This window comes from Artemia franciscana, chromosome 16 (genome assembly GCF_032884065.1).
Source record: "Artemia franciscana chromosome 16, ASM3288406v1, whole genome shotgun sequence".
NCBI lineage: Eukaryota > Metazoa > Arthropoda > Branchiopoda > Anostraca > Artemiidae > Artemia > Artemia franciscana.
Genome location: NC_088878.1, coordinates 35025631 through 35052057, shown reverse-complemented (window position 1 = coordinate 35052057; position 26427 = coordinate 35025631). Strand labels below are relative to the sequence as shown.

The window sequence follows — 26427 nt, the reverse complement described above, 5'->3', positions numbered from 1 at the left end:
GGAGGATACCATGGAGGGTCATGTTCTTCCCGGAGGATTAGTTATTGCTTTATAATCATGCTGAACGAAATGACTGTCTTAAAATACTGATCTAATGAATTTGGACTAAAAAAAGGGGCATGGGAGACGGGCTAGTTTCCCTCTAATCGTTTGGTCACTTAAATTACCGGCAATAAATCTCTCCGTTCGAATGAGCCCTCTACTGATATTCTAGGACCATTGGCTCGATAAGATCACCCCTGGGAAAAAAACAAATACAAACAAACAAATAAACCCTCATCCGTGATCACTCCTTACTCACAATTCGTTAACACAAACTGTTTGATTCGAAAGTGTCCAAACCAGTACCTAGTACTATCCTTAGGTTAAAAAGTATGGGTGACTAACTCGTTGGCCTGGACTGCATTCCGGGTAGGGTCATCCCCCTAGTGATTCATCATCCTTTCTAGTGATTTTTTATACTACCTAGTGATTTTCTTCTAGCTAGTGATTCGTAGTGATTTTTGTTCTGAAACTATTGATTTTTTCTCAAATCTAGTGATTTTTCGCGATGTACGGCGTATATTCATGACTCAAATAAATCAAATAAATCGACTCGAATCGAATAAATCATACAAGAGGCTAATTAATATAAAAAAAACACAAAAAAGTGATTCACTGCAGTTCCTAATATGTTCCAAATTAGCAATTATGCAAATATAACCACATTTGAAACTACCGAATCTTTCGCCATATTTCCATATCAGATATAAATCCCAGGGTGTTATAATCAAGATAACAGGCGAAACCTAGTTAATTGTAAAATTTCAAAAATGTTCTATACTACTTGTTTCACTACATTTACTCAGGTCGAATTTTTGTCTTCATATTTATGTTTTTATTCTCTGGAATCTAAGAGTTCTAAATTCGATTTTTTATTTGTTAAAGCCTTTGAAAATGGACTGAATGGTGAACATGATTACACCCTCTACATCTGCAAATAGAACAGAAGTGGAGTCATTGAAAAATAAAAAGTTGAACTTTCTAAATGAAAAAAGAAATCATTGAAAAGAAAATTGGACTTGCTGCTTTTTATAAAGCGATTTGCAATGTAACTAGATAGATTAAATCAATTGTAATTTGATAATTGAAGTCGGTTGAGAGTAGAGAGGGTATCTACTCTGGGAATTGTCTAATGATTTTAATTTCTACTAGATTTTACAATGATTTCAATGATTTCTGCAGTGATTTAAATTACTAATATCCAATCAAATTACCCAATTAAAATTACCAAATTACCCAATTAATTATCCAATTTAAATTACTAAAATCCAATCAAATTACCCAATTAAAATTACCAAATTACCCAATTAATTATCCAATTTAAATTACTAATATCCAATCAAAACCCCAATAATTCTCCAAATCCTCTTATTTGTAATTGAAACACATAATAAGAGCAAACACGTCCTATTTTTTATGTTTGTGGAGTTATGTGCTAACATATCAAACTGTTTGTTGTTACAAACTGTTTCAATGGAGCAATTTAATAGTAATCGAAATCCTAGAAATGAAATTTTGATATAAAACGATATATATCATCGGCTAATTATGTTCTTTTCAAATATATAAGTTTGATAGGCTAAAAAGCTAAAACTATTAAGATTTGCCTGATTTTCCAAGAGGAAGGAAACACCCAATAAAAATCCAATAATTTTAATTAAAATCAAACCGTTAGATTCGGCGTATCAGAGAACCCTAATGTAGAGGTTTCAAGCCCCTATCTGCAAAAGTGTTGATTCTTGTATCATTTGCATATGAAAAATCACAGATTCGTGTTAATTTGTGCTTTTTTAAAGGGGTGATGTAATCAAACCAACGGTCCTAGAACATCGAGAGAGGGCATTTGAATGTAAATTTAAATTTTTGGCGTCTCTTTTATCTGAAAAAAAAAGATCAAACGGCTACCAGCCCAAAATATTCTCCAAAAATTATCCGATCTAAAGTTTGAGATAACCATTTTGTTTAGTATATTGGACAGGTTCCAAAACTTTATCTTTAGATTGAACAAGACCCACAGAGCCCCTCAGGATAGGTCTGGAGATGAAAGTATGCTAAGAAGGATTTGCTAAGGATAATGTACGATGGATGAAAACAGTTTCATAGCCACAAAGACAAAGGACGGGTGACAGAATGCAATGGATTTGTATAACTTGGGCTATATATTTACACACTAGGGTGATAGGTTAAGTTAGGCTAGTTTACCCCAAGGCCCTCTTAATGTGCAAATATATAGCCCAAAATATATTATTATATAAACTAAAGTATTATATTTTCATCATATTTTGGCCTATTTCATTAGGATTAACATGATTATAATTCTTGGGAGCGTTTCGTATAATTAAAAAGTACCTCTTTTTCTTATTGAAGAAGCGACGAAACCGATGCTTACCGAAATTTGTGAAGTGTGGAACGCATTTTTTCCATGGCAATTTAAAAAGGCCGATTTCAAAGTTGTCGCTGGCATCCCAGTAATTACACTAGCTCAACTAGATTAAATAAAAAATGTTATATATTTTTTGGGGGAAAAAACTGGGGTTTTGGATCGACAAGGAAAAAAAATTTAAAAAGGAAAAAGGACAAATTTCGATTTGATCACTGATAACCAATTTTCAATGATTCGAGTATAAGCAAAAGGTTTTGTTCTAGTCCCTGCATGAGAATACAAAAAGACATTTTTCAAAATTTGAAGGGCAAAATTTCACGAAAAATGAATCTAAAGGTGTTTTTTACATCTGGGGGGAAGGGGTAATTTTACCCCCTTCCTGTAGGCGCGCCTTTAAGCCTATAGAGCGTTGTAAAGAAACAAAATATTTATAAATTATAATGATAAGGAGTATTATAATTCTAAATATTTCTAGTCAATAATCTAATAATTTATGTACTGATTTAGTGATTTTTTCAAGGATCTAGTGATTTATTCACCGGGTGGCAATCCTGATTCCAGAATGAACACAAAGTAACTAAAAGTTCTGAAAATCTTTTTTTGTTCCTGCTGACGTTTCGTAACAGTCGGAACAACAGAAAAGTAACTCTGAATCTAATTTGCTAGTAAATTTTATTAAAGATAGTTACATAAATAAATACATAAAATAGATAGTTTAAAGTAAATAGATATAAATAAATAGTCACATAAAGACAGTAGATAGTAAAGATAGTTACAAAGAACATGTTTAATGGATTAAGTGCGCATTATAATCATTTTTAAACACATTGAATGTATTATTGAACTAAATAATACTGAAAGAATAATGAATACAATTGAAACACATAAAGATTATATCTTTAGAAACCTAAGTAGTTACTTAACAACCGTTTCCGGTGACTGTTACTTTAAGTAACATTTACAGTTAAACTATAACATAGTTAAACAATACTTAAATAGCCTTAGACCAGAAACATTTAAGAAAAAAAAAACGATTGATTCTACGGAGTACCTAATGTCAATTAAAAAACTTGACATACCCGCCTCTCAGCTGAATTTTAAGGGGGAGGCTGCCTGGTCTAACGGCATTTCCAATGCTGTATAATCAACAGAGATGTTTATCAAACAGTTTGTGGTAGCGAACTGCAGTAAGGAGCGACCCGGCTCAATAGTAACCAAAACTCTAAAAATCAGAATTTTGATACTAATAGATACAAAAAAAAATCGAATTTTATGCTGATTTTAAATATATAAGTTTCATCCAACGGTTTGCAACCTGGAATACAGCTTTAGACCAGAAATACTTAGCAAAAAAAAAATTTCTTCGTCTCTGAGCCGAATTTTAGGGGGGGGAGGTGGGCTGCCTGTTCTAACGGCATCTCCAATGTTGTATAATTTAAATCAAAAATACAAAAATAAAAGGCAGTGTCATTCAACTAGGGGGGGGGGTGGGCTGGCACCTCCTGCCCGCTACCTAATGGGCGCCCATTCAGAGAGATGTTGATCAAACAGTTTGTGGTAACGAACTGCAGTAAGGAGCGACCCGGCTCAATAGTAACAAAACTCTAAAATCAGAATTTTGATACTAATAGATGCATCAAAAGGATCGAATTTTATGCTGATTCTAAATATATAAGTTTCATTCTTACCTATCAAAAGTTACGAGCCTGAGAAAATTTGCCTGAATTTGGAAAATAGGGGGACACACCCCTACACATCATAGTATCTTAACGAAAATCTTATCATCATATTCAGCGTGTCAGAGAACCCTATTGTAGAAGTTTCAAGCTCCTATCTACAAAAATGTGGAAATTTGTATTTTTTGCCAGAAGACCGATCACGGGTGCGTGTTTATTTGTTTATTTGTTGTTTTTTTTTCAGGGGTGATCGTATCGACCCAGTGATCCTAGAATGTCACGAAATGGCTCATTCTAGCGGAAATTGAAAGTTCCGGTGCCCTTTTTAAGTGACCAAAAAAAATTTAAGGGCACCTAGGGCCCCTCCCACACTCATTTTCCCCAAAGCTATCGGATCAAATTTTGAGATAGCCATTTTTTCAGCATAGTCGAAAAACCTAATAACTATGTCTTTGGGGCTGACTTACTCCCCCACAGTCCCCGGGGGAGGGGCTGCAAGTTACAAACTTTGACCATTGTTTACATATAGTAATGGTTATTGGGAAGCGTACAGACGTTATCTGGGGGATTTTTGCGGTCGGGGGAGGGGGGTCAAGAGGAAGGGTTTACGTGGGATGACCTTTCCATGGAGAATGTATCATGGGGGAAGAGAATTTCCATGAAGGTGGCGCAGGATTTTCTAGCATTCTTTAAAAAAAAAATATGAAAAAGTGTTTTCAACTGGATATAAGGAGCAGCATTAAAACTTGGAACGAACAGAAATTATTACGTATACGAAGAGGTTCAACTTCTCCTAAATACCTCACTCTTTCTTATTTTACTTTTATTACTACCTAACTATTTATTCTAATACTTTTGTGATTCAAGGGTCATTCTTAAAGAATTGGGATAAAATTTAAGCTTTGGTGTAAAGAGCAAGGTATTGACGAGGGTGTGAACCCTGGCATATGCGTAATCAAAATATACGAATATAGAAGCTCGTTACGTAAGTTAATTCGTAAGTTACGTATATTTATTACTAACAAAAATGTTCGTACAAAAATTAAAAGTTTTAGTTGCCTTTTTAAGTAACCAAAATATTGGAGGGCAACTACACCTCCTCCCCAACCCGTTTTTTCTCAAAATCGTCCTATCAAAACTATGAGAAAGCCATTTAGCCAAAACAAAATTAACATGAAAATTCTGTTTTAGTTATTCATGTACAAAGAGCTAAAATCAAAATATGCATCAATTTAAAAACGTTCAAAAATTAAATAAAAAAACAACAAGTTTTTCAAATGAAAGTAATGAGCAACATTAAAACTTAAAACGGACAGAAATTACTCCGTATATGAAAGGGTCTGTTTCCTCTTCAACACCTTGCTTTTTAAGCTAAAGTTTTTTTTATTGTTTTAAAGAGTAGAGTTGAGAGAAAGAGTCAAACTTTAGCGTAAAGAGCGGGGCGTTGAGGAGAGAACAACCCTTTTCATGTACGGAGTAATTTCAGTTCCTTTTAAGTTTTAATGTCGCTCCTTACTTTCAGTTGAAAAAACTTATTTTTCTATTTAGCTGCACGCAGGAACGTGTCTGCAATTTGTGCGTCGATGTGAAAGCTCATATCAAGGTTTTGACAAAGACTATGCCCGACATCGAGGCATGTGACGAAACCCAAGTACACCTGGGTTAAACTAGGGTCGGCACATATACAGATATATACCTCAGAAGGGAGGAGAGGACAACACTGGGAAGAGTGGTAGCAATTTTTTTCAAAAGAATAATTTTTTTTCGAAAAAAATAAATGATGGAAAGATGACAGGAGAGAATGGAACATATTCCTGTACAAGTTGTTAAACAGTTCGTGATAATGAACTTTAAGTAAGGAGCGACCCTGCTCAATAGTAACCGGAACTCTAAAAAAGGGAATTCTGATACCAATAGATACATCAAAAGAATTGGGTTTTTATGCTTATTTGAAATATAAATTTCATTAAGTTTAGTATGGCTCATCAAAGACTAAGAGCCTGAGGAAATTTGCCTGATTTTCGAATAAGGGGGAGAACACCCCCTAAAAGTCAAAAAATATTTATGAAAACCACATCATCAGATCAAAGCCACATTTATCAAATTTAATCTTACCCATCAAATGTTACGAGCCTGAAAAAATTGGCCTTATTTTGAAAAAGGGGGAAACGACCCTTAAAAGTCATAAAATCTTAATGAGAATCATAAAATCAGATTCAGCGGCTGTAGAGGTTTCAAGCTGCTATCTGTAAAAATCTGAAATTTTCAATTTTTTTGCCAGATGAAAAACGCGGATGTTTGTTTATTTGTTTTTTTTTCAGAGGTAATCGTATCAACCCAGTGGTCCAAAAATATCGCGAGAAGGTTTATTCGAACGGAGATTAAAAGTTCTAGTACCCTTTTTAAGTGACCAAAATACTGGAGGGCAACAAGGCAACATCCCACGCTTATTTTTTCCCAATGTCACCCTATCAAGATTTTAAAATAGCCATTTTGTTCAACATAGTCGAAAAATCTAATAATTATGTCTTAGAGGATGACTTAATCTCCCACACTCCCTGGGGGAAGGACTGTAAGTTATAGACTTTGCCCATTGCTTACATATAGTGTTGGAGTTTTTTTGGTGGGGGGATCGAGGGGAGTGGTTACACGGTGATCTTTCCATGGAGAAGTTTTTTCATGAGGGAAGAGAGTTTTCAATGAAGGGGCACCATATTTTACAGCATTATTTAATAAAGATTAGAAATTAAACATAAAAACTAGTCTCTTCAATCGAAAGTAAGGAGCAACATTAAATCTTAAAACGAACAGGAATTATTACGTGTATGAGGGAGTTGGCCCCTCATCAATGCCTCGCTCTTTGCGTGAAAGTTTTTTTTAGTAATGTTAAAAGAGCTATTTATTCTAAATAAACGGCCTTTGTGATTCAGGGGTCATTATTAAAGAACTGGAACACAATTCGAGCTTTAGCGTAAAGGCCAAGATATTGACGAGGGGGCAAAACACCTTCACATACTTAATATTTTTTTTAAGTTTTAATGTTGCTCCTTTATTTCAATCGAAAAAAACTTTTATTTTAGACGCTGACCCTGACGGTGAAAGATCTAGTTCTAAAATTTTCATTCTTGACCAAGAAAACAGAAATTACAATGCAAAATTTTTGGTAATATATTCTAATATTCTGAAGAGATAAAAAAAGAAAAAGGGCTGGGACTTGATTACGATGGTAGTGACTATTAATTTTGGGACAATCGTTGAACAGAGAATTGAATTGTATCTTTCTTTTTTTTACCCTTTTATTTCTGTGTTACAGCATAATTAACTTAATTAAAATAAACTATGAAAAGTTTCCTAATGGACGTTAGGTACATATACAAAAGTTTACGTGGGGAAGGGTAATAATCCATCCACATGTCGAAAAAAAAGCCAATTCCACTAATTTCAGAACCTTAAAAACCGTAATATTTCTGAACACGACCCACTGATTATAAAGGTAGGTGGGCATCCTTTCACCCTCCAAGAGAATATATATATATATATATATATATATATATATATATATATATATATATATATATATATATATATATATATATATATATATATATATATATATATATATATATATATATATATATATATATATATATATATATATGCTTAGTTGACTGAGATTGGGGGTAAATTTTAGGCTATTTTTGGAAGGGTGCTTAGCCTTGAAATGGAGCCTACTTCATTTCGTTTTTGAGGAGTAGTTTATTTCACTACAGGGCACCAATCCTCGGAAACGTAAGGGGTACAACATCTTTTCAATTAGGAAAAAGATAAGATATTTTTGAAATATTTTTGATATTTTTGGTTGATGGCTCGTTTTTCCGAATTTTTTCTATATATATAAAAAAAAAACAAAGAAAATTTGTTTTTCTAAGTCTATGGGGAAATAAAATCTAACGCGTGACTCCTGCTAACTAGTACCGCTGGTCCATTGTATATCTAGATATGTGTTCTTTGTTAACTAAGATAAAGATTTTTACCTGTTGCTACAACAGCAACTAAAAAAGCACAATACGATTTCATCCTCGCAGTTCGATAACACGTAACTTAATGACTCGTCTTCATTCTGCAAAACCTCTGGCGGTAATTTGGGTGCATATTAGTGAAAGTGGCGTTCAAGGTTAATTATTGACATTGGAAGAACATAACTGGAAGAAGCACCTTTTCCGATGATGATTTTAAATATTTTTGCGCAAATCTGGAATAACCAGTTGTACAACAAGAAGAGGGAGGAACTCTTTACTGAGAAATACAGCAATTATTATTAAAGCAGTTAATAGACATAGTTATTATAGTTATAATTCATAATTATAGTAATAGTAATAATGATAGCAGTTAATAATAAGTAGTTATTAAAGTAATAAGCGCAATAAAAAGCAAAGCCAATTGAACTCAGCGACTGAAGGAGGAGACATTAGTGCCAATTCACGAACATGTAGGAGGCAGGGCCTTATCTGGGATTGTTTCGGCGGGAGGTAAAAAAAAACTTTATAAGACGCAGCAGAAATGTGTTTATATGTATTTCTTATCTACGCTTTAACTGGTCGCAAAATAGCCGCGGGGGTATTCAAACCCCCTTACCTCTCCCCTGGACACGACCTAGGTACGAGGCAATTATAGGAGGCAAAATAGGAGTATTTTTCAAAGCGTAACGTAAAACATTTTTGTTTTCCTCAATTGTTCTGAATGGAAATACCAAAAATTATTATTTTAAAAAAGCTAGGAAGAAACTGTCCCCCTCCATTGCCACCTCTGGGGAGAAATGTCACAACGCTAACTTTTAGGCCTCCTGCTGGAACTATCATGATTTTTTATCATTTGTTCCTTTATTTCATATAATTTTCATATAGTTTGTCCATTTTTGAATGTTAGACATGTATTTTAATAACTGTCGTAGATGATAAGAGGGGTCTTCCCAAAATTTTTCTTAAGTAGAGCCGTTTCTAGAATTGGTGATGCCCGTAAAAAAATCAATCACAGCGCCCTACTTCCAACTCAAACCTAAGCCAAAAAACCAGATCAAAGTCAAAAGGGATAAAATGATAAATTCCCAGCCACGGCTCCCCAAAGCTATGACCAAGGGACGACTGCCCCGAGTGCCAACCCCCCCCCCCCCACAAACTGCTCTAGTCCTTTATAGGGTTTCCCTTCTTGGAACTACTGTTTGTTAAACGAAAAAATATTTCAATATAGTTTAAGTTGACAGATGAAAAAAAAAACTTTGATTATTAGTTTAAGATGCTTCAAATTTTCTTATATCATTAGTATTGACATTAAGAAGTTAGGGAATTGACAATATTAAATTAAAGCAAACTGTCCAAAATAAATATAGTTTTCAATAAAAAACAAACAACACAATAGGCTTTTGAACTTTTATGGGTGAGGGGAGGGGGGAAATAGCGAAGCTAATGTACGTAGTTTAATTTTTAATCATTTCAAGATTTATTTGCTCATCTATATCAATATCTGTTCATATCAGTATCTTTGAAGTGATCATTTATTTTATTTTCTGTTCGTTTAGGGTTAAATTTATTCTGTGATAGTTGCCTTCAGTTGGAGCTATTACAGAACTTTATTTCTGTTGGCCTTCAATATAATATGACTTAAGTTTTACATTTAAAATTAATAAAAACAGCAATGAGTATTTTTTTTTTTTTGTAAAAATGTAACTATATTACACTTTAGCATCTCTTATCCGACTTAAAAGGTTAACATTAACTTCCCCAGTTGTAATTTGTAAAAGATAATAATCTTTATTTATCCTGCAGCTTGTTGCCGGATAAGTATTTAGGGAACTAGGCAAATGTCAACATTAATCACCTGTACTCCAGTGTAAACATAGCTTATTTACAAATCTCTTAATGTCCAACATTTCACGATTACTGCCCTGTTTTGTTAGTTGCATATAATTTCATATTTATGTTCCGTTTTAGAAAAGAAGGAATTTTTTGCATCATATGACGTCGCTTATCCTGCCGAAGCTAACAGGTGTAACCTCCCCGATAACTATTAAAACCAGGGCTGCCAACTGCCGACGTCTGAAAGGAGTACAAATCAAGTCCAAAATAGAGCGAAATTTGTTAAAAAGAGTGCAAGTCAAAAAATTCACAAATCAGAAAATGTGTAGCCTCTTTCGCTGTTCTGACCACCTTTACGCGATTTCAAATAATTATCAATTATGCTTCGACCAATAAACGTATTATCTTTAAATTTTTCAAATGTACGTTAAATAAAGTTAAGAGGGTCCCTAACTTTATTACAAATGTACTTTAAATAAGGTAAAGGTAAATAAGGTAAGGTAAGGTAAATAAGGTAAGGCTCTGCTTGAAATTTGGAGCTGTTTATTTTGATTGCTTGGATCTTCAACTGAACTGTAGTTGACTTCTTAAAATGTTGAGATACAGTTTTGTCTCCATTTTGTCCAAATTTTCTGGAAGGAATATAAGAGGTCTAAGTATTAAGCCATGAACTATAGCTGACTTCACTATAGTCAAGTAGCGCACCCTAGCAGCGAAAAAAAATGGCGAACATTGTGTGTTATAGAAAATGTTTCTTCTTCTTCCTCTGCTGAATTTCCTACTTCTTTCCTTTTAGTGTAAATTTATATCCAATTTTTATATGAAATGAGTAGTTTTCTGGGACACTCCTGGGAAAAGAGTAGTTTTCCTGGGAGCAGCAAAAAAAAAAAAAAATGGCGAAAACATTGAGTGTTACAGAAAATATTTCTTCTTCTTCCTCTATTGAATTTCCTACTTCTTTCCTTTTCGTGTAAATTTATATCCAATTTTTATATGAAATGAGTAGTTTTCTGGGACACTCCTAATAAGTGGATAGCTGCTTTTCCGCCGAATGTACTGCTTTTCTTTGAGTAAATTAAGTTAGAGCGCATTAATGAATATGAATAAATACCAATGAGGCAAGTTCTGCGAAAAGGGTATTTTAGATCATGTGAGGTTCAGAGAAAAATGTCTTTCTAGGTTGTTTATCACAACAACACAGAAAGTTGTGTAGGCACAATATATTTAATAAAAAAAAGGTTTAATAAAAAAATACAATAATCATAACTTACATAATCTCTCTTCTCTATGCAGAAATGCATGCTGAGTTCCTTATCGCCTCAAAACTTATTACGCACTATGGCTCTCTCTTCACTCCTCGATACAACCATGGCCAATACCTTTAATATCATCCTTACAAGTCCTTACCATTTCATCCAGGAGCAAACCTCTCTAATCTCTACTAAAGAAAAAAATTACTCAATAATGACTAAATTCTCTTAACTATTTAAACCCTGTATTCAATTAAATTTATTTCAAACACAAGATATCTTTTTATTTTTTTTAAAGAATCGAGGGAGCTTCTATTTCTAAGTTCAAGTGGAAGAATTATTGTAAGGTTTAGCGCAGACGGTGTCGGGCAAAAATCCGACCTCACTGTTGGCGTATGTTGAATATGGATCTGTGCAGATAGTCATGTAACTGAAAGATGCTTTTCGGCTACCAAACGGAATAGATTTCTGAAAGGCGGTGGAAGCAAGCCGGAGAGGAGTCTGAAAGCAAAAACCAAGCAGGAAAGCTACCTAGCGATTTCACCGAGAAATAATCTTCTGTGTGTTTGATGATCTTCAAGGCGAAATAGTCATATAATTGAAAGATACCTTTCAACTACCGAACGGAATAGATTTCTGAAAGGCGGCGGAAGCAAGCCGGAGAGGAATCTGAAAGCAAAAACCAAGCAGGAAAGCTATCTAGCGATTTCACCGAGAAATAATCTTCTGTGTGTTTGATGATCTTCAAGGCGAAATAGTCATGTAATTGAAAGATGCCTTTCGGCTACCGAACGGAATAGATTTCTGAAAGGCGGCGGAAGCAAGCCGGAGAGGAATCTGAAAGCAAAAACCAAGCAGGAAAGCTATCTAGCGATTTCACCGAGAAATAATCTTCTGTGTGTTTGATGATCTTCAAGGCGAAATAGTCGTGTAATTGAAAGATACCTTTCGACTACCGAACGGAATAGATTTCTGAAAGGCGGCGGAATCAAGCCGGAGAGGAATCTGAAAGCAAAAACCAAGCAGGAAAGCTATCTAGCGATTTCATGGAGAAATAATCTTCTGTGTGTTTGATGATCTTCAAGGCGAAATAGTCATGTAATTGAAAGATGCCTTTCGGCTACCGAACGGAATAGATTTCTGAAAGGCGGCGGAAGCAAGCCGGAGAGGAATCTGAAAGCAAAAACCAAGCAGGAAAGCTATCTAGCGATTTCACCGAGAAATAATCTTCTGTGTGTTTGATGATCTTCAAGGCGAAATAGTCATGTAATTGAAAGATGCCTTTCGGCTACCGAACGGAATAGATTTCTGAAAGGCGGCGGAAGCAAGCCGGAGAGGAATCTGAAAGCAAAAACCAAGCAGGAAAGCTATCTAGCGATTTCACCGAGAAATAATCTTCTGTGTGTTTGATGATCTTCAAGGCGAAATAGTCATGTAATTGAAAGATACCTTTCGACTACCGAACGGAATAGATTTCTGAAAGGCGGTGGAATCAAGCCGGAGAGGAATCTGAAAGCAAAAACCAAGCAGGAAAGCTATTTAGCGATTTCACCGAGAAATAATCTTCTGTGTGTTTGATGATCTTCAAGGCGAAATAGTCATGTAATTGAAAGATGCCTTTCGGCTACCGAACGGAATAGATTTCTGAAAGGCGATGGAAGCAAGCCGGAGAGGAATCTGAAAACAAAAACCAAGCAGGAAAGCTATTTAGCGATTTCACCGAGAAATAATCTTCTGTGTGTTTGATGATCTTCAAGGCATTCTTGTGCATGAAATTCAGTTTTTTCAGATGGGATTTGAACGTCAACTGATATACCATTGCGCAATACTTTAAGCAGGGTTTGATGAGCGTATGGTGGATAAGCCTTGATGTCGCTCGAGTATCTTGTTTAATCTCTTCATTTGGTTGAACAAATATATGTAAAATCTTTTCCGAACTTCTATGATCTCAAGCTTTCGATCCACCGGCCAAAGCCATAGCTAACATCAGCTAACGGGCTAAGACAAATATTACATTATTCCTAAGTGAGAGGGTTCAATCGCGAAGCAATGAGAAGCAATAGTCACTCTGGCGTACACAGTGATATGCTGGGAAATATTAACTCCTTTGTTACATAAGTTAATAAATAATTATTGAAATTCTAAAGTTGTTTTCTACTTTCATCAATTTTTTATATTTGATCTTCATTCGTTTTGACTCTTATATATTTTTTTTAATTCACCCTTAGCTCATAGGCCAGAGTTTAACTTTTGCATTTACAATGCTTCAAGAAAACCCCGGAAAAAACTGTTTTCTTAATACTTTTTTTTTGTTTAATGCCAACATAATCATTTTCGTCTTGTTCTGCATCCCTTCAATCCTGACATCATGTGGTCACGATGTCTCCTTTTCTTAGATGTATGATCATGAATCATGAGGAAATTTAGAGTTGCTGTTCTTTTTAGAAAACCCAAAAGTCATACGACTGATTGGAGTAGCTATTTCCCCGAGAGCATCTGAGATTACAGCTTTGAACTAAAATGTCAACCGATGAACTTTAAGCAAATAATGTCAATATATAGGCCTAAAAAATAAAATTCAATTTAATGTATTATTTCTTTACAAAACTGCTCAAAACACATATAATTTTCAATAAACCGCCAACTCTGCAGTAGACTTTAAACTTTTATAGAGAGGGAAGCAGGCAGTACTCGAACTCTTGTTTGTAGTGATTACTATTCGTTTTAAGCTTGATTTTCATATTCACATACTTTATTTAATTTTTATTCGTTTCGGTTTAATTTATTCTTTAGTAGTAATTTCTGGTCGTTTTGAGTTTGAATCATTACAGTTTTTTTTATTATTTCTGCTGATTTTAAGTTTAATATGGCTTTTACGCTTCTTTGAAGAAAATCCTTTTTCATTTTTTTAAAATTAATCCGGTAAAAAGCTACAGCTAATGCCCGATACGGGTAGACTCGTCTTAAAGGCCAGTCCATGAGTAAAGGTAACAACCCCTATTCATTCTCGAGACCATAATTCAACTTCTCAAGAACATAATTTTCATTTTACTGAAAAAAAACGACTGCGGATTGCCAGTTTAATATACACCGATATTTATATATCGATATTATTTCCGATATACCGATATTTATTCCTTAAAGTATTTTGAAAACATTAAAAATATATTTTGTTTTCAGTAAAGTACAAATTATGTTCTGGTCTTGAAAAGGAATGGAGGTTTTCCATAAACAAAGTCTAATGATTCTTTGTCTTATTTCTTCTTTTCCTCGGTCCCCTTATTTATTGTCTTTATCATGATTATTTTTTAATGTCGGTTCAGTTTTGAAATGTAGCGATAGCAACAATTCAGTAAAAAGCAAACCATGGCCCATAGATACCAATAATTTAAAAATCTACTTAAAAAAATATGTCTAGAGGAGAAAATTGCCATTTACACATGATTTAGGGATAGCAACTATTTTTTCTTTCAATTAATCCAAATAGTAAAATGGAATATTGAAAAGAATATACAGGAATTTTGAAAAAAGTGCCTGAAACGCCTCAAAAATGGCACTGGATCGAAACAAAAAGTACAATTGAAATTGGTATTGTCGGAAAACCTATTCAGGACAACCACAGCTCCCGCCTCAAATAACAAGAAAAACCACTTTTTTACATGGGTAGCATTGGTAGACCCTCTTTTTTTCCTTCGCCACTAATGGGGCACTCAAACAACACAGAGAGCTTTTTAAGGGGTCATTTATAAGCTAGCGTTTATATCTAATGACTGTTCATAAATTCAACTTAATAGCGCCGTCATAAAGTGCCATATGGTATCTTCCTCCCCATTTGATTCCATTTAATCTTCCTCCCCATTTGATTCCGTGGTCTCACATTACCTTTCCTGTGCTCCTCAAGACAAATTCCATCAAAATGATCCGTATAAAGGGGGATAGAACACAACCCTGTTTAGCTCCTGATTTAATACAAAACCAGCTGCTAACCTAACTTCTTACTTTAACCGCAGCAGTATTATTCTCGTACGTAGCACTAATCACTTTAATGTATTTGTCTGGTATACCATGTAAGGATAAGACCTTTGCTAAAGCTCTTCTATCAACAGAATCGAACGCTTGCTCATAATCTATAAAACTGAGGACCAAAGGCGTTTGACAGTTAAGGTACTTCTAAATTATTAACCTAAGATTGAAAATTTGGTCAACACATACTCTACCTATTCTAAAACCGCACTGTTCTTCTCTTAAAACTTTGTCTACAGTATCTCTCAGTCTAAATAGTATCATATTACTAAAGAATTTGCTACCTAGAGAGGCCAGACTGATGCCATGATAATTACCACAGTCACTCTTATCACATTTTTTTTTTACACAGTCTAATTAAGGTTTTACTAAAATCGTTAGGTACTTCCCCTTTTCAAAAATCATATTCATAATCTTCAGTAACTGATTTCCAACCTCAGAGCAACCATATTTAAGAAACTCATTTACCATACCATCAGCACCCGGAGCCTTATTATTTTTTAATCATTTTAGTACTGTCGCTAATTCTTCCTCACAAAACACATCTTCCTTCACATCCAAGGTATCACAAACTTTTTTATTTTCCACTATATCTTTTCCTGCAACTGTGTCTCGATTTAGCACATTCTCAAAATGTTCCACCCATCTCTCTTTAACTCTTTCCTTATCACTAATTGTGGCCCCATTCCTATCTTTAACTGGGACAAGTCTGGATTGACTACTTCCTCTCAATTTATTAACATACCAGTATATTATTTTACTATTATGCCGTCTAGCTGCATCTTCCAGATCCTCGGCAATTGTATTCATGGCCTCCACTTCATACCTCCCTAGTTTATATTTAATGCTTTCTCCACTTTCTTTACATTCCCTTTGTTTTCATATGATCTATCACTCATATAATTCTTGTACAAACCCCCTTCTCCTCTCTATTAAACATAAAGCTTTTTCACTAGTATTCCTATCAGCACCTTAAATTTCTTCCCTAAGACACCATCAGCAACTTAACAAATAGTTTTTCTAAAATACTCCAACCATCTCATTGTCAAATTTTAAGCTCTCACTGTTCCTGGAAAGTTTTTCTCTAATTCTCATTCTGAAGTCTATCAACATCATAACTTCTCGGGAGATAGTTACCCTTCCGAAGTTTCAGCTTTAAATTAACCTTAGACATTACTAGATGGTGATCTTTACTTTTAACGTCAATAACAGCACTCTTATATACCCTAGTATTTTGTATTGATCCTGCCAGTCTTCGGTTTAGCTTTTCCTTCGCAAAAGTTACATGTGGGAGGAACCAAAATCAAAAACATAATCGAGGTCATGACAAGAAAATAGCTTCATAGGAATCTTTAAGGTATGCCTGATTTTTTCACTGGCTACCCCACTGTCACACTCATTATGAACCGTGCGGAGACCCCCCAAAAATTAAGTTTTTAATATAGAACTTCAACTACGAAGCATGCACCATTCCCTATGTTTCCATAAAAAAAATTTAATCCGTTTCTGTTAGTTCCCCGACGCATCACTATAAAACAGACCAATTAAAGTTCCAGTTCCAAAAATTGTAGGGAGTTATATGGACTAACAACAAGTCCTTTCACTTCTTTGACTTCTTCTTCAGATTACATAAAAAAAAACTAGTTTTTCTAACTGAAAGTAAGGAGCGACATTAAAACTTAAAACGAACAGATACTACTTCGTATATGAAATGGGTTGTCCCCTCCGCAATCCCTCGCTCTTTATGCTAAGGCTTTTAATTGTTTTAAATAGCAGAATTGTGGTAAAGAGTCAAACTTTAGCGTAAAGAGCGAAAGATTGCGGAGGGGACAATCCATTTCATATACGGAGTAATTTCTGTTCGTTTTAAGTTCTAATGTCGCTCCTTACTTTCAGTTAGAAAAACTAGTTTTTTTTATGTAATTTCTGAACGTTTTTGAATTAATGCATGTTTGATTTTGGCTCTACACACATAAATTATTAAAAATAAATTTACATTTTAATTCCTTTTTTGGCTAAATGGCTTTCTCTTAGTTCTAATCAGACGATTTTGAGAAATAAGGAATGGGGAAGGAGGCCTAGTTGCCATGCAATTTTTCGGTTACACAAAAACGCAATTATAAATTTTTATTTTTAACGAATTTTTTTATTAGTAAAAAATATACGCAACTTAAGAATTAACTTACGTAACAAACTTTTATATTCTTAATTTTTTATTATGTATATGAGGGGGTTTGTACCCTCGTTAATACCTCGCTCTTTACACTAAATCGTAAGTTTTGTGCCGATTCTTTAAGAATGACCCCTGAATCAGAAAGGCCGTAGAATAAATAGTTGAAATTACTAAAAATACTAAAGCATAAAGAGCGAGGTATTTATCTCCTCCTTAATACCTCGCTCTTTATGCTAAAATATTTTTAGAACCCCTCATATGCGTAATAATCTCTGTTCGTTTTAAGTTTCAATGCTACTCCTTGCTTTCAATTGAAAAAACTTTTCCATGTTTATTTTTTCATTGTTTTTTTTTTTTACAGTAATTTTAGAAAATCCTGCGCCCTTTTCATTGAATTTCTGTTCCCCCACAACATATTTCTCCAGGGAAAGATCCTCCCACATAGCCCCCTCTCCTCAACCCCACCCTCAAAACCAAAAAAATCCCCTGAAAACGACTGTACACTTCCCAATAACCGTTATTATATGTAAGCACTGGTCGAAGTTTGTAACTTGCAGCCCCTCCCCCAGGGACTGTGGGGGAGTAAGTCATTCCCAAAGACATAGTTATTATGGTTTTTGACTATGCGGAACAAAATGGTTATCTCAAAATTTTGATCTGTTGACTTTGGAGAAAAATGAGCGTGGGAGGGGGTCTAGGTGCCCTCCAATTTTTTTGGTCACTTAAAAAGGGCACTAGAACTTTTCATTTCCGTTAGAATGAGCCCTCTTGCAACATTCTAGAACCACTTGGTCGACACGATGACCCCTGGAAAAAAAAACACGCACCCGTGATTTGTCTTCTGGCAAAAAAAAACGAAATTCTACATTTTTGTAGATATGAGTTTGTTTTGCTATAGGGTTCTCTGATACGCCGAATGCGATGGTGTGATTTTCGTTAAGATTGTGTGACTTTTAGGGGGTGTTTTTCCCTATTTTCTAAAATAAAACAAATTCTCTCAGGCTCGTAACTTTTGATGACAAAGACCAAATTTGATGAAACTTATATATTTAAAATCAGCATGTAAATCCGATTCTTTTGCTGTATATTTTAGCACCAAAATTCTATTATTTAGACTTTCGTTTTATTGAGCCGGGTCGCTCCTTACTACAGTTCGTTACCACGAACTGTTTGAAAGAAGATAATTCGGTATTTCGGGGCTTCTGACATTATTACTCCTTAACGGAAGTTAAGCTCAAAATTGAAAAAGGATTATATCTTTTCTCTGGGCCCCTTCCACCTCTTAGTTCGTTTATTTTCCCGTTAGTTTTCACCTGTTTTCGCTTTATAGTTGTGTTATCTCTTAGCAGTTCGTTCGTTAGTTGAGTTATGGTTGTGGTATATATGTTTTATCGCTCGTATAGTTGTGTTATTTTCAAATTATACTCCATAATAGAGAGGCTCCGAACACCCAGCATTGTATATTAAGCTCTGAATTTGACGTTTTTTTTCTAACGTGACCAGATTCGTCCTGCGCCCTTTTCATGGAATTTTTCTTCCCCCATGACATATTTCTCCAAGGAAAGATCCTCCCACATAGCCCCCTCCCCTCAACCCTACCCCTAAAACCAAAAAAATCCCCCTGAAAACGTCTGTACACTTCCCAATAACCATTATTATATGTAAACACTGGTCGAAGTTTGTAACTTGCAGCCCCTCCCCCAGGGATTGTGGGCGAGTAAGTCATCCCCAAAGACATAGTTCTTATGGTTTTCGACTATGCTGAACAAAATGGCTATCTCAAAATTTTGATCCGTTGACTTTGGGAAAAAATGAGTGTGGGGGGGGGGCCTAGATGCCCTCCAATTTTTTTGGTCGCTTAAAAAGGGCACTAGAACTTTTCATTTCCGTTAGAATGAGCCCTCTTGCGACATTCTAGGACCACTTGGTCGATACGATGACCCCTGGAAAAAAAACAAAAAAAAAAACAAATAAATAAACACGCACCCGTGATTTGTCTTCTGGCAAAAAATACAAAATTCCACATTTTTTTAAATGGGAGCCTGAAACTTCTACAGTAGGGTTCTCTGATTCGTTGAATCTGATGGTGTCATTTTCGTAAAGATCCTACGACTTTTAGGGGGTGTTTCCCCCTATTTTCCTAAATAAGGCAAATTTTCTCAGGCTCGTAACTTTTGATGGGTAAGACTAAACTTGATGAAACTTATATATTTAAGATCAGCATTAAAAGTAGCTATTGATATCAAAATTCGATTTTTTTGAGTTTTGGTTACTATTGAGCCGGATCGCTCCTTACTACAGTTCGTTACCACGAACTGTTTGAAAAACTAGCCACTGCAAGCACTATTCTCCTCCAGTCAGCAAACAATGGGTACATGCAATTATGTACAATTAAATTGACGCTAGCCTCACAAGTTTTCAAAAATATTTGAACATTTCTCATGTTAGAACACAACGGAGATGAGATTACATGCCTGAGTTGGATACTAAGCGGTAAATACAGTCTTTTTGGTATAAATTTCAGACAGCTTAGCTAGCAGAAAACCAGCGTCAAAACCAACACCACCATCCCCTATGTAAGATTGTATTAGACAACCATAAGCTAGAGATATGGAAATTTTTATTCCCCAGCATATGGCTGATAGCCCGTATATTCTTTTAGGTAATAATGCATCAGCATCTGGGATCAGTAAATCAACGGTAATAACCCTCGTTGCAGAGGCACCAACTAGAGGGAGAATGGGAGGAATACAAGGGGCTATTGTCCTCCTCATAGATTTTGAAAATACAAATGTTGCGTTATAATTGAAAAAACGACATAACTGATCCATCTTCCTCTAGAATTTGGAAAATACATTTTGTACCATTGATAGAAAATAAAAAAAAAACCATTTGCACACCCCTACATTCTTGTAAATTAGCACCCGTGCTTCCTTACTTATACTTATACCCGTGCTTCCTTATATCCCATTTTCGAAAGAGTATGAGCAAAGAGAAAAAGAACGATAAATCTTCTATACTTCCGTGCTAAAAAGTGTAATTTATTTCAATTCGTTTATTTTGTGCACCATTTTCGTAAAGTATTCATATCATTCCTTATATTTGGAGGGAAAAATAGTCCCACCTTTTTAAAGCCGGGATAACTAATGCTGAGCAATGTAGACAGACAAGTAGATGTGATTTTTAAAAAGATAAATAAATCCACATTTTTCAATTCCAACCGGTCCTAAAGTTTTTGAGTTTTTTTTGACGTTTTTTACAGTTTTCATATTTATTTATTGTCGCTCTAATATCTATTTCCACATTTTTTACTTATTTATTATAATTAGCTTATGTTATTAATTAATTTAATATTCATTTATTTTTCTGCAATATTTACATTATTTTTACCATATTTCTCTTTACAAGTAAGCTCTCTCTCTTTCTCTGTGATGTGGCGCGACACAGTAGAAGCGGTTTCTTCCATGTGTGAGATATTTTGTTGATTTCAGAACAAAATGAACTTTTGACCTCTGGGTAGAATTTCTGGGACAAGAATTTTAAGTTCCCCTCCCCACCAAGGAAATGAGACTGCCTTCATATACCAGAGGCAAAACTAGGAAAAGAATCCACCATATGATAATCTAAGAAGTTTGGTGTGGTAGCTATGACAGTTTCGTTTTGCTTTTTGTATGTGTTGCATTTAGCAGGGAAAAAGGCTACTCCCGTACAATCCAGAAAACACTCGAAAGGTTTGTAAAATCTAAGATAATCGGTTTCATAGCGACAAAGATAAGTAACGGATGACAGAATTAATTGAATTTGTATAATTTGGGCTATATATTTGCATATTAGGGGGATGGGGGTAAGTTTACGCCTGGTTAGGCTACTTTACTCCACACCCCCACCCTAATATGCAAGTATATAGCCCAAATTATATTATTATACAAAATAAATGATTATATTTTTGTCATGTTTAGGTATATTTCATTATGATTAACCCAACGTCTTTTCTCGAGTGTGTTCTGGATTGTACGGGAGTGCCAAAAAAAAAAAAAAAAATCATGCTCCTTTGTCTAGAAAATTATTAGAGGTTTTCTGGGTCAAGCAAAATAAAAGAATTAATAGTACAGTGGTGTGTATTATAATGAACGAACTCAGCTATTTACAATCATAAATATAAACTAATATGGTAGAGAACAAAATATATTTAAACATATTATCTTAGGTAAAAACAACACTTCATAATGAAAAACCTTTGCGCTAATTACGTAAATCTCTAAATGGAAAGGTTTCTTCCTTCAAGACTCAAACCCGTGGTCTTTGGACCCTTTGCAAAACTCTTCATTTTTTTATATTCATTCATCTTCTTCTCATAACGACTCATGCGTTTACGCTAAAAAAAAGAAGAAATTACCAAATACACTTTTTCAATTAAAAGAAAAGAAAAGAAATTAACAACTAACACTTACGCCAAAAAGGGAAATTAATTAAAATAGATGTTGAAAACTACCGCCACATATTATTTAAAAAAAAAGAAGCCAACCCTAGGCCATGCATATACAGGTAATGTCTCCCCCCCCAAAAAAAACACCAACAACATATTATTAAAAAAAGAAAATGGTCAACCCCAGGCCACGCATATGCAGGTAATGCCCTCCCCCCAAAAGAAACATATTATTAAAAAAAGAAAATGGCCAGCCCTAGGCCACGCATATACAGGTAATGCCCCCCCCCAAAAAAAACAACATATTAAAAAAAGAAAATGGCCAACCCTAGGCCACACATATACAGGTAATACCCCCCCCCCTAAAAAAACCAATAACAACATATTATTAAAAAAAGAAAATGGCCAACCATACGCTACGTATATACAGGTAATGCCCCCCCCCCAAAAAAAAAACAACATATTGTTAAAAAAAGAAAATATCCAACCCTAGGTCACGCATATACAGGTAATGCCCCCCCCCCACAAAAAACATATTTTTTGCGATTCCTTCCACAATTATCACAAAATAATCACTGAAAAAGAAATTATAAAAAGCACAAAAGACAATATTGAACTCATCCCACACTCTTTGGTCAACCTCATAAAGTAAAAGAAAAAAAATAACAATTTTATCACATGTCCCTTGACGTAGCGAAAAACTTTTAAATTTTTTTTTATGGAATCATAATACATCTGTTTCTTTTAAAAATGAAAGTTGAACGTTTTTCCAATCCTGAAAAAAAGGGATCCTATTCTTGGTAATGGCGTATACATTCTCGTGTTAGTTTTGGAAAATTTCCACAAAAAGTGTTAAATAGCATGGATTTTCCAAGATGTGGCTGCTTAGAGTTATATCAAACTCCTCTCAGAGTTTTAGGTTTGGTTAGGCTTTCCTTGTTTTGTTATAGTAGTAGTAGTAGAACATTTTCAATGAAAAAAAAAATCTTTTTTTTAAAGTACAACAAAAGCGGAGCTTGCGAAGATGTGCTAAAATAAAAAAAAGGAGAAAGAGTGTGGAGCATGAGACCATTTACCGAAACCAACACATAAAAAATACAGAAAAATAACAAACTGAAAATATAGTTAATCTGTATCAAAAAGCATACCTACCGAGCAATTCCACACGTAAATCAAATTTTAACTGGTTAAAATTAACATTATGAAGTTTGTTATAGACATTTTACAAAGTTTTCACGGGTTCTACTAACGTAATAATCTCCTCAGTAGCACGGTTTTTCATACAAACCCATTTGCCGACTAACTAGAGTCCTATCTTTAACAGAGCTACGTAAATTCATGACGACAGAGCTACTTTTAAAGAAAACCGCTAAATTATTTTTTTAGTAATTTTCAAACTGAGAAGGAGGTAACTCATGGTTACAGAATTTAAGAGAGAAAAACCGGGTATAATTAAAAAAAAAACAGTTTAACAAAAATGAAAAAAACAACAAGCTTTAAATAATAAAAATCCGAATATTTCAACGCCACGTCCGGGAGCCTTTATCAATGGAAAACAAAGTTAAAGTTAAATTACACGCACATATAAAAATAAAAAAAGACAAAAAAAAACATAAAAAAAAATAAAATATAACTCACATCTTAACAATCTAGAAAATACCACAATCACTATAAATAATATGATGATAGGTTACTGATTGTCTATAGTACAGTTTTAATGATAGGTTATTAAAATGTGAGCTTATTTATTTGTTGTTTTTTTGTCTTATGCCTTGCGTTTAATTTACTTTAACCTTTTACCTGTTGATAAAGGCTTCCGAAGGAGGGTCAAAATATTCGGATTTTTATTATCTAAGTTTGCTGGTGTTTAAATTTTTTTATTCTACTGTTATTATTTATATTATATCCATTTTTCTCTCTCTTAAATTCTGTAAATGGAACAGCAGTGTGGTCAAAAACATTATTTAAACATTATTAATTATTATTTGAACAATTATTAAAAATTATTTATTCCATGTTTAGGGTATTTTTTTCAGAAACTGATACAGATAAGAAGCTTTTGATTTTAAAGAAATGCCTTTTAAACCTTTGAAGAATTACATTATCAATCAAAGAGATAGTAAAACAGTTCAAAATAGGGATGAAACCTTTTTATTGACAGTGAATAGATATAAAATTATTTAACTGGATATTTCGAACAAATATACAGTGTTCATCATCAGCAGTAAAGAATTTTACTGTAAAAGTTTATAAACTCAGTAAAGAGTTTATAGTAAAACAGTTCAAAATAGGGATGAAACCTTTTTATTGACAGTGAATAGATATAAAATTATTTAACTGGATATTTCGAACAAATATACAGTGTTCATCATCAGCAGTAAAGAATTTTACTGTAAAAGTTTATAAACTCAGTAAAGAGTTTATAGTAAAACAGTTCAAAATAGGGATGAAACCTTTTTATTGACAGTGAATAGATATAAAATTATTTAACTGGATATTTCGAACAAATATACAGTGTTCATCATCAGCAGTAAAGAGTTTTACTGCTGATGATGAACACTGTATATGTGTTCGAAATGTCCAGTTAAGTAATTTTATATCTATTCACTGTCAATAAAAAGGTTTCATCCCTATTTTGAACTGTTTTACTTTCCTCATGGAAAGGCAGTGTGGTCTTCGAAGTTATCTATATAAAAAGAGATAGGGTAACCGTTTCAAAACAGTTTGCCCCTAATAAAATGTAACTGCATTTGAATATATTAAGGATTAAGCTGAAAGTATTTGCTCCGAAAAATATTAAGCATTCGATACGCAAGAGAAGTCCCAGAACCTTTTCTAATCTGTAGAAGATGGTTAGATTTAAAGTGAATAATGCTTGGGTTTTCTACAAATTGAATAACCAAGGTAATTGATATCACCAATGATCGGGACATCTTAGATGGTATTCTACCTTTTTTTATACCCCTAGAACGAATTGCTGATTAATATCATAAGTGTGCAGCATTATGGGTTTCTATCATAAGTGGGTTAAACCTTGAAGCTAATTTTCACCAAAGCTCCAAACTAACATGACATCCTCCATGAAACGTCTCCAAAATACGATTTAGAAAACAGAAACTTAATACCCAATCGTCAAGAAATTCAACGCAAAAGCAATCAAACTGGATGGAGGAGCTCCCAGAGAGTATTTCCCCTTTCCTCGCTAAAAGAGGAAGCATGAAATCCAGATCTGCGAAAGACATAACAAGGAGATTGGCTTTCTTCTTGCGCCAAGTTTACTTGAGATCTAACCATCTTTTCTGTCCGATGGTCAGGGAGTTTTTTCACGCAAGATGGCTTTATTGAGACCTGTCTTGCTAAGTTTCATTAAGATCCCTTTTGCAGGAGGGTCTGAAAAATCGAATTTAGTGACCAGCTCCCTCTCTAATATATGTCGAATCAGATATGCATACGAAAATTTTGGAAATCTGCAAGATCTAGATTGACTTTTCCAGAACTATTTGCAAAAACTTGAAAGAATGTGATGTATTTCATTAATCCGAAAATAAGCGATCACTCAGTTCATTATAGGAGCCTGCTATTAGATAGAATAGTTAGCTATTTGGTACCTTGCATAGTTTGCAGAATTTCTTATTTTCCATTTTCATGTGATTTTTATACTAAATTTACTAAAATTTCCTAAAACTTTGACTCGACAACCCATTCGAACAGATTCATTTAACTAGATTTTATAGATTTTATATTTTATACAAATTCCATCCTCCCATAAAAGAAGCTATTGGCAAACATCCTAATAGATCATGTGCAACTTTGCGATGCTCTATAGTTTTAAATTTATGGAACAAGGGGTTTATGAAGATGGTATATTTTTTTATACCACGGCGTTTATACGGGCGTCACGTATTAGTGGCTAGTGTTATACCACGCGCCAGTACCGCCTCTGACACTGGTAAGCTATTTAAAAACCTTAACAATTGCTCAACGAATTTTCGTCATATACATTCTCCGCCGTCAAAATCAAATTATACAAAAAAGGAAAAAAAAAGAAAATGAGAAGAATTTTCTATTTTTTTAGAAATTTTCTATTAGAAATTTTTTTTACTAAGATTATTATTAGAAATTTATTCATATAAAAAAATTATTCTTAGAAAAAGTAAATTTAATATTAGAAATTGTTTTTCCTAGTTTTCAAGTGATTTTTATACAGATTTTCCTCCAGGGACTTCTTAATTTTTTTTAACTGTATATTTAGTTCCATACGTGAGACAAAACCGTAGAAATTCCACTTATGAGCCAAAAAGACTTATTTTGCTATTGGATTCTCTAGCTCGCAACCCACTTTCCCTACAAAACGAACCATCTTATGCGCGTGCATTTCTCAGCCACGAATGCTCAAGATTCCGTCCGAAACTCGTAGCAATCGTAGAATATCTGGAGGGACCGTATTTTTTTACAATAAAAAAAGTGATCGGGCCAAAATAAAGTGCCAATTATGGTCATTTTATACATCCTACACGCGTGGCGTCACAACAAATTTCCCAGCCGTGAATGTTCAATCCACCGACCAAAACTTTAGAAATAACACCTCTTGTTTTACTTAAA

The 26427-nt window shown here is 34.2% G+C and overlaps 2 protein-coding genes across 4 annotated transcripts in view; both read right to left on the bottom strand.

Moving 5' to 3' along the window:
- Positions 1-8290, bottom strand: part of LOC136037387 (protein obstructor-E-like) — a 33005-nt gene extending 24715 nt beyond the window's left edge. The window contains exon 1 of the mRNA XM_065720118.1: positions 8136-8290. Coding sequence (XP_065576190.1) covers positions 8136-8178 — 43 coding nt within the window. The 5' untranslated portion in view covers positions 8179-8290. The remainder of the gene's footprint in view (positions 1-8135) is intronic.
- Positions 8291-21568: 13278 nt separating this feature from the next.
- LOC136037384 (IWS1-like protein) overlaps positions 21569-26427 on the bottom strand; it is a 438978-nt gene continuing 434119 nt past the window's right edge. For all 3 annotated transcript variants that reach the window (XM_065720114.1, XM_065720113.1, XM_065720112.1), the window contains exon 10: positions 21569-21774. In XM_065720114.1, the coding sequence (XP_065576186.1) occupies positions 21658-21774 (117 nt within the window). In that variant the 3' untranslated portion in view covers positions 21569-21657. The remainder of the gene's footprint in view (positions 21775-26427) is intronic.